Genomic DNA, 9284 nt, shown 5'->3' with positions numbered 1-9284 from the left:
GGAGAGGAGTAGAGAGGGGAGGGGTAGGACGGAGGAGAGGGGTAGGACGGAGGAGAGGAGTAGAGAGGGGAGGGGTAGGAGGGAGGAGAGGAGTAGGAGAAGAGAGGGAGAGGGGTAGGACGGAGGAGAGGAGTGGAGAGGGGAGGAGGAGGAGGAGTAGGAGGGAGAGGGGTAGGAGGAGAGGGGGTAGGTGGAGGAGTGGAGAGGGGTAGGACGGAGGAGGAGAGAGAGGTAGGACGGAGGAGGAGTGGAGGGGTAGGACGGAGGAGAGGAGTGGAGATGGGTAGAATAGAGGAGTGGAGAGGGGTAGGAGGGAGGAGAGGAGTGGAGAGGGGTAGGACGGAGGAGAGGAGTGGAGAGGGGTAGGATGGAGGAGAGGAGAGGAGTGGAGAGGGGTAGGATGGAGGAGAGGAGTGGAGAGGGGTAGGATGGAGGAGAGGAGTGGAGAGGGGTAGGACAGAGGAGAGGAGTGGAGAGGGGTAGGACAGAGGAGAGGAATGAGAGGAATAGTAATGGAAGGTTGATCCACCACCAGTAGCAGGCCCAGTGACTGAGGAGTGACTGAGTAGTGACTGATGTGATTTATATCCTGTCTATAGGGTCAGACAGAGAGTCACTACAGGACTGTGTGTGTACACCTGCCCTCACCTGCCAGCTAAGGCTCCCAGGGACCCCCAGTAACCAGGCAACTGAGGCGTTTGGATTGGATTCTCAAGGGCATGACCTTGCGATCAGTTTAATATTCGCCCAAGTCAGAGATCAGATAACAGGGTCAGAGGTCAGATAAATAAAATAGTCAAACATAAACACATGTTATTATATACACAAATAGCAGGATATATAGATATGGAGATACTGGGTGAAATGTAGAGGCCTTTGGTTTGTTGACCCTTTCAGAATGAAAGTAACCTTTTCAAAATAAGAGTTAGTCATTGATCAATCATGATCAATTCAACAGATGTCTCATTCCTATGTCTGTGGACAACGTGATTTAGAGAACGTCGTCAAGGCGACCAGAACAATCATTTCTATAACTGGACAAGGGGATAGTACATTTTCGTATAAGATAATAATAATGACTAGATAATCTTAAATCATAAAACAACGAAAAACAAAAGGAAAATATACAGAAAAATGACACCCAGGAGTTTATTATCTTTGTTCGCAAAGTAACAACTTCTGACCCTTTTGATTTGGTGCAATATAAACATCATCGTTGTCTCTCAGACATTAAACTGTTCAGTGGTGACACCATTCACAGACCTTGGGCTCTATTCAATCCGTTATTTTTTTAAATTCATTTTAAATTCAGCGTTACCGCTGTGATTGAATTTTAGAGGCCGTGTTCCCGCGTTAGCTGAGACCGAATTCAAGGTAAACGCTGCATATATCGGCGCAATCGGGAAAATGAACGTTACATTTGTACCAGCGAAACAGACTCAATAGAGCCCCTTGTGTATCCAAACCTGAGTCTTGTTCATTAGGCCACACAATGGAACATTACCAAAAAAAATGTTTAAAAAATTTTGCAACAGAAAAAAAAAATGAGCCTTTCTTATTGGACAAGTCCAGATAGTCCCTCCCCGTTTCAGTCTGTTCTCTTCTGTTTGGTGCCTGATGAACACACCTCTGTCTCCTGTTTATCTCGTGTTTAAGTCGAGCGAACTTCTCTGTTGCCCATCTGTCCACTGTTGTTATGGACAAAGAGACTGTTCCTCTGACTGTACTGTCTGTATAGCCACACAAACACAAAGATTACTGTGTCGAGTCCAACCAGTCCACACACAGACCTCACATGTACCTCTGTAAAATCTCTGTATCTTTATCGTAAATGCAACTTTTTTCCTCACTGTATTCTCACAAGTATTACTGTATTCTCACTAGGTTTACTGTATTCTGACAAGGATTACTGTATTCTCACAATGCTTACTTTCATCCAAAACCCAATGATTAATTTCCAAACGGTTTACTTTAAAATCCACAGTCACTTGTCAAAAACATATATTCATGTCTTTTGATGAGATATTATTATGTTTAGATATCTAGTTAAAAAATGTATACAGAATGTAGACATATATTCTTAGAACACATACACAAGGATCCATCCAATATGGCTGAAACAAGATATTGGTAGACATACCATCTACATTTTTTTCAGTTAATCTCTGAAATTTATCAAAGTGCAGTTCAGTCATAGTCCTTTACTTTGGGTGGCCTCACGCTCTCCACACTTCCACAACAGGAAGTGAAAAAGGGAACCACAATACACTGAGAAAATATCATATTATTAAAAAAGGTCAATATTTTTTGTTGTCATAATCTCTATAAGGGTCAAAGGTTAGATAAATATGCATGTTTAACAAATACTTAAAACACAAAATTACAACGTGAGGATATAGGCTAGAATATATATTTTATGTGATCGGAAATTGGTCAATATATTTTCTTGTGGTTTAATATTATCCAGCAATCCATATTGGTACAGTACCTCCACATTCAACATAGTACAGTAGTAGTAACATTGTACTGTTGAAAAATACTTAACCCAGTGGGCAAAGATGGCTGAAATGACATCATTACCAATTGTTTACAACCAGAACTGGTTTCGCCCGCTGGGAACTCACTCTGTTCTTTCACTCTGCATAAAAAAATACATCTTTCTCCTAAGTCTCTTTCCTGCAATATAGATATGTACTCCTTCGCACCCTCCTTGAATAATAGAAAACCTACACTAGCAATTAAAAAAACACAATGCCAATAAGGAAAGACAATTTCCCCATAGTTCAAGCATCGCAGGAGGGTGTTTTTAAACCTCACAAGTTGGAAGGGAGATTGGAGACTGTGTACTCTGCCCCGGATGTAACAGGACGACTGCGGTTGGGATGCGAAGAGTTCGGTGCTTCTTGGCTCACGGCAGTTGGAGGTTCAGATCCCATGGGAGTGTAGTGACTCAGAGGAGTGGCGTGTCCTGGGGTGGGGCTGTACCATTTATTACTGCTACCACCCACCATGGGAAGAGAGGAACCAAGCCCCCCTGAAGATATGGAGAGAGGCGGTATGGAGAGAGCCCCTTCCTGGGGTAGATAGGTGTGTGAGCCCGAGGTGGAAACAGTGGAGATAGTCCTGACATCCTGCGTGAAGAGATCCACCAGAGACTCTGCCCTCTGCCCTCTCCCATCTACCTGGGGAGGGCATGATGTCTGTGGGGTGAGGGAGCTGTGAGAGCCATTGGCGCTGGAGGGTTGGCTGTGGAGCTGGCTGTGGAGCTGGCTGTGGAGCTGAAGCACCGTCCTGCCTGTCAGCGGGCTCTGGATGGTGGGGCTGTGTGTTACCGGTGGGGTACAGGCCGGGGAGCCATCCCCTGACCCGTACTGGGCCAGCGAGGCCAGGGCAAAGTGGGAAGAATGAGCAGAGTGCTCTGGGAGAACCTGTGGGAGGAGACTGGGGTGGAGGCCGGGGTGGAGGCCTGCCAGACTGTGATGCACCAGGGAGGATTGGACTCCAACACCTCCAACACCTCCAATGCCTCCAACACCTCCAACACCTCCAACGCTGGCCTGTTCTGGGATAGATATAGATAGAAACCCACTGGAGCTGTGGTGCTGGGTGGGGTTGCTAGGGCTTGTGGTCGTGTAGGGACAGTGGGGGAGGAGGAGGTGGCCTGCTCTCTCCTGATGACCAGGTCCCATCTTGACGTGCTGCTGCTGCTGCTGAGCGCTGGTAGTGTGAGAGTTCTGTAGCTGGCTCAGGATGGGGCTGACAGGGCTACAGATGAGAGGGCTTAGGGTGGAACCAGAGGGGGCTGAGTGGGCTGGGTATCTCGGCATGCCCATGGTGGGCCTCCCTGATGCCTCCTGCTGGTGGGACCCTGGTGGGCCGTAGGGGTGGTGGTGCTGGAGCTGGGCCATGCAGGTGGAAGTGGAGGAGGAGGAGGAGGAGGGTGGATACTCCCGGATGGAGGCCTGGCCCAGGGGGAAGGGAGAGGCTCTGCTGGGCTGAGCCTGGGAGTCGGTGGAGGTGATGGAGGAGGTGGGCTGGTACATGGAGGTCAGAGGTGACAGAGGATACATGGAGGAGGCTGTGGAGACTAAATGCTGCGCCCTGAGCGAGGCTAATATCGGAGTGTCCACTCCAGAACGGAACATCACAGAACCGTCCGGAGACGCAGCCCCGGAGCCACAGCCACTGGACACACCCACAAACATGCCCCTCTGCAGACGGTGGCCTCTAGGATCCTTAAATGACTCGGAGACAGAGAGCGGACGGTGAAAGAGGATCGGAGGGAGCTGGGCGTGGAGATGGGAGTGGGAGAAGGCCAGAGCCAGAGAGGTGGTGGCTGCAGCGGTCTGGAGGGGGCCCTGGACCAAGGGAGCCCAGATGACCCCCGGGGTGGAGGTGGGAGATGGGGCGTCGGGATCCAGGGACAGGGGAGAGATGTTGCTCTGGATGGCCATGTCCCGGTCTTGTTGTACGATCCTCTGGATGATCGCGTTCTCCAGGAGGTTCACAGCTCCTGAGTTCTGGGTGACTTTGTGTTGGAGCACAGAGTTCCTCTTTCCTGTAGAGATGAAAGTCAAAGAGAGAAAGATTAGTATGTGTATCTGTTGCAGTCATCTTTGGGTGTGGCTGTCATATTTGATTCATCATTAGAGAGAACCAGAATTAGAGTGAACCAGAATGAGAGAGAACCAGAATTGGAGAGAAACAGAATTGGAGGGAACCAGAATGAGAGAGAACCAGAATTGGAGAGAAACAGAATTGGAGAGAAACAGAATTAGAGAGAACCAGAATTAGAGTAAACCAGAATTGGAGAGAAACAGAATTGGAGAGAAACAGAATTGGAGAGAAACAGAATTAGAGTGAAACAGAATTAGAGGGAACCAGAATGAGAGAGAACCAGAATGAGAGAGAAACAGAATTGCAGCGAAACAGAATTAGAGAGAAACAGAATTGGAGAAACAGTATTGTAGAGAAACAGAATTAGAGAGAAACAGAATGAGAGAGAACGAGAATGAGAGAGAACAAGAATTAGAGAGAGGCCTTGGTTCTGCACAATATAGTAGGGCTTATCAAACCCTGCCTGTCATCCATTAAACTACAGCTAAATGAGGGCCTTTTTTACACAATGCTTTCACCTCCGGGCAACGAGATATCCCTTCTGAAATTAAAACAGTCAAATGTGCTGACATAAGAGATCACCATCGGCTTGCCTGAATTTAATTGTCACACTTTCTTTTCACATATTCAGCCAGTTAAAATCCTTCCAGGTTATAATTAAAATGCATTAAGAACAGTACAGAGATAACCTATAGTGCAGTAGAGCTGCTCTAGGACCGGCACAGTGACAGGCATAGTGACAGGCACAGTGACCGGCACAGTGACAGGCACAGTGAGTGGCACAGTGACTGGCACAGTGACCGGCACAGTGACAGGCACAGTGAGTGGCACAGTGACTGGCACAGTGACCGGCACAGTGAGTGGCACAGTGACAGGCACAGTGAGTGGCACAGTGAGAGGCACAGTGACAGGCACAGTGACAGGCACAGTGAGTGGCACAGTGACAGGCACAGTGAGTGGCACAGTGACAGGCACAGTGAGTGGCACAGTGAGTGGCACAGTGACAGGCACAGTGACAGGCACAGTGACAGGCACAGTGAGTGGCACAGTGAGTGGCACAGTGACAGGCACAGTGACAGGCACAGTGACCGGCACAGTGACTGGCACAGTGACCGGCACAGTGAGTGGCACAGTGACAGGCACAGTGACCGGCACAGTGACAGGCACAGTGAGTGGCACAGTGACAGGCACAGTGAGTGGCACAGTGACAGGCACAGTGAGTGGCACAGTGACAGGCACAGTGACAGGCACAGTGAGTGGCACAGTGACAGGCACAGTGAGTGGCACAGTGACAGGCACAGTGAGTGGCACAGTGACAGGCACAGTGACCGGCACAGTGACAGGCACAGTGACAGGCACAGTGAGTGGCACAGTGACAGGCACAGTGACAGGCACAGTGAGTGGCACAGTGACAGACACAGTGAGTGGCACAGTGACAGGCACAGTGAGTGGCACAGTGACAGGCACAGGCACAGTGGCACACAGTGCACAGTGGCACAGTGACAGGCACAGTGAGTGGCACAGTGAGTGGCACAGTGACAGGCACAGTGACAGGCACAGTGACAGGCACAGTGAGTGGCACAGTGACAGGCACAGTGAGTGGCACAGTGACAGGCACAGTGACAGGCACAGTGAGTGGCACAGTGAGTGGCACAGTGACAGGCACAGTGAGGCACAGTGAGTGGCACAGTGACAGGCACAGTGAGTGGCACAGTGAGTGGCACAGTGACAGGCACAGTGACAGGCACAGTGACAGGCACAGTGAGTGGCACAGTGAGTGGCACAGTGACAGGCACAGTGAGTGGCACAGTGACAGGCACAGTGAGTGGCACAGTGACAGGCACAGTGACAGGCACAGTGAGTGGCACAGTGACAGGCACAGTGACAGGCACAGTGAGTGGCACAGTGACAGGCACAGTGACAGGCACAGTGAGTGGCAGTGGCACAGTGACAGGCACAGTGGACAGTGACAGGCACAGTGAGTGGCACAGTGAGTGGCACAGTGACAGGGCACAGTGACAGGCACAGTGAGTGGCACAGTGACAGGCACAGTGACCGGCACAGTGAGTGGCACAGTGACAGGCACAGTGAGTGGCACAGTGAGTGGCACAGTGACAGGCACAGTGACAGGCACAGTGAGGCACAGTGACAGGCACAGTGACAGGCACAGTGAGTGGCACAGTGGCACAGTGGCACAGTGACAGGCACAGTGAGTGGCACAGTGACAGGCACAGTGAGTGCACAGTGACAGGAGTGAGTGGCACAGTGACAGGCACAGTGACAGGCACAGTGACAGGCACAGTGGCACAGTGAGTGGCACAGTGACAGGCACAGTGAGTGGCACAGTGACAGGCACAGTGAGTGGCACAGTGACAGGCACAGTGACAGGCACAGTGAGTGGCACAGTGACAGGCACAGTGAGTGGCACAGTGAGGCACAGGCACAGTGAGTGGCACAGTGACAGGCACAGTGACAGGCACAGTGAGTGGCACAGTGACAGGCACAGTGACCGGCACAGTGAGTGGCACAGTGACAGGCACAGTGAGTGGCACAGTGAGTGGCACAGTGACAGGCACAGTGACAGGCACAGTGACAGGCACAGTGAGTGGCACAGTGACAGGCACAGTGACCGGCACAGTGACTGGCACAGTGACCGGCACAGTGAGTGGCACAGTGACAGGCACAGTGAGTGGCACAGTGACAGGCACAGTGAGTGGCACAGTGACAGGCACAGTGAGTGGCACAGTGACAGGCACAGTGAGTGGCACAGTGACAGGCACAGTGAGTGGCACAGTGACAGGCACAGTGAGTGGCACAGTGACAGGCACAGTGACAGGCACAGTGAGTGGCACAGTGACAGGCACAGTGAGTGGCACAGTGACAGGCACAGTGACAGGCACAGTGACAGGCACAGTGAGTGGCACAGTGACAGGCACAGTGACAGGCACAGTGAGTGGCACAGTGACAGGCACAGTGAGTGGCACAGTGACAGGCACAGTGAGTGGCACAGTGACAGGCACAGTGAGTGGCACAGTGACAGGCACAGTGACAGGCACAGTGAGTGGCACAGTGACAGGCACAGTGAGTGGCACAGTGACATGCACAGTGACCGGCACAGTGACAGGCACAGTGACAGGCACAGTGAGTGGCACAGTGAGTGGCACAGTGACAGGCACAGTGAGTGGCACAGTGACAGGCACAGTGAGTGGCACAGTGACAGGCACAGTGAGTGGCACAGTGACAGGCACAGTGAGTGGCACAGTGACAGGCACAGTGAGTGGCACAGTGACAGGCACAGTGACAGGCACAGTGACTGGCACAGTGACAGGCACAGTGACAGGCACAGTGGCACAGTGGCACAGTGACAGGCACAGTGAGTGGCACAGTGACAGGCACAGTGAGTGGCACAGTGACAGGCACAGTGAGTGGCACAGTGACAGGCACAGTGAGTGGCACAGTGACAGGCACAGTGAGTGGCACAGTGACAGGCACAGTGAGTGGCACAGTGACAGGCACAGTGACAGGCACAGTGAGTGGCACAGTGACCGGCACAGTGACAGGCACAGTGACAGGCACAGTGAGTGGCACAGTGACAGGCACAGTGACAGGCACAGTGAGTGGCACAGTGACAGGCACAGTGGAGTGGCACAGTGACAGGCACAGTGAGTGGCACAGTGACAGGCACAGTGAGTGGCACAGTGACAGGCACAGTGAGTGGCACAGTGACAGGCACAGTGAGTGGCACAGTGACAGGCACAGTGACAGGCACAGTGAGTGGCACAGTGACAGGCACAGTGAGTGGCACAGTGACATGCACAGTGACCGGCACAGTGACAGGCACAGTGACAGGCACAGTGAGTGGCACAGTGAGTGGCACAGTGACAGGCACAGTGAGTGGCACAGTGACAGGCACAGTGAGTGGCACAGTGACAGGCACAGTGAGTGGCACAGTGACAGGCACAGTGAGTGGCACAGTGAGTGGCACAGTGACAGGCACAGTGACAGGCACAGTGAGTGGCACAGTGACAGGCACAGTGACAGGCACAGTGAGTGGCACAGTGACAGGCACAGTGACCGGCACAGTGACTGGCACAGTGACAGGCACAGTGACCGGCACAGTGACAGGCACAGTGAGTAGCACAGTGACAGGCACAGTGAGTGGCACAGTGACAGGCACAGTGAGTGGCACAGTGACAGGCACAGTGAGTGGCACAGTGACAGGCACAGTGACAGGCACAGTGAGTGGCACAGTGACCGGCACAGTGACAGGCACAGTGACAGGCACAGTGAGTGGCACAGTGACAGGCACAGTGAGTGGCACAGTGACAGGCACAGTGACAGGCACAGTGAGTGGCACAGTTACAGGCACAGTGAGTGGCACAGTGACAGGCACAGTGGCACAGTGACAGGCACAGTGAGTGGCACAGTGACAGGCACAGTGACAGGCACAGTGACCGGCACAGTGACAGGCAGTGACAGGCACAGTGACAGGCACAGTGACCGGCACAGTGACAGGCACAGTGAGTGGCACAGTGACCGGCACAGTGACAGGCACAGTGAGTGGCACAGTGACAGGCACAGTGAGTGGCACAGTGACAGGCACAGTGAGTGGCACAGTGACAGGCACAGTGACAGGCACAGTGACCGGCACAGTGACTGGCACAGTG

General features: G+C 52.4%; 1 protein-coding gene across 1 annotated transcript in view; it reads right to left on the bottom strand.

Annotated features, from left to right (window-relative positions):
• Positions 1 to 472: 472 nt before the first annotated feature.
• The window catches only part of LOC112237274 (potassium/sodium hyperpolarization-activated cyclic nucleotide-gated channel 2-like), a 35649-nt gene continuing 26837 nt past the window's right edge, over positions 473 to 9284 (bottom strand). The window contains exon 8 of the mRNA XM_042301884.1: positions 473 to 4558. Coding sequence (XP_042157818.1) covers positions 2814 to 4558 — 1745 coding nt within the window. The 3' untranslated portion in view covers positions 473 to 2813. The remainder of the gene's footprint in view (positions 4559 to 9284) is intronic.

The sequence above is a fragment of the Oncorhynchus tshawytscha genome, linkage group LG19 (genome assembly GCF_018296145.1).
Source record: "Oncorhynchus tshawytscha isolate Ot180627B linkage group LG19, Otsh_v2.0, whole genome shotgun sequence".
NCBI classification, from domain to species: Eukaryota; Metazoa; Chordata; class Actinopteri; order Salmoniformes; family Salmonidae; genus Oncorhynchus; species Oncorhynchus tshawytscha.
Note: the sequence above shows the minus strand (reverse complement) of the source record. Positions and strands in the feature narration are given on the sequence as shown.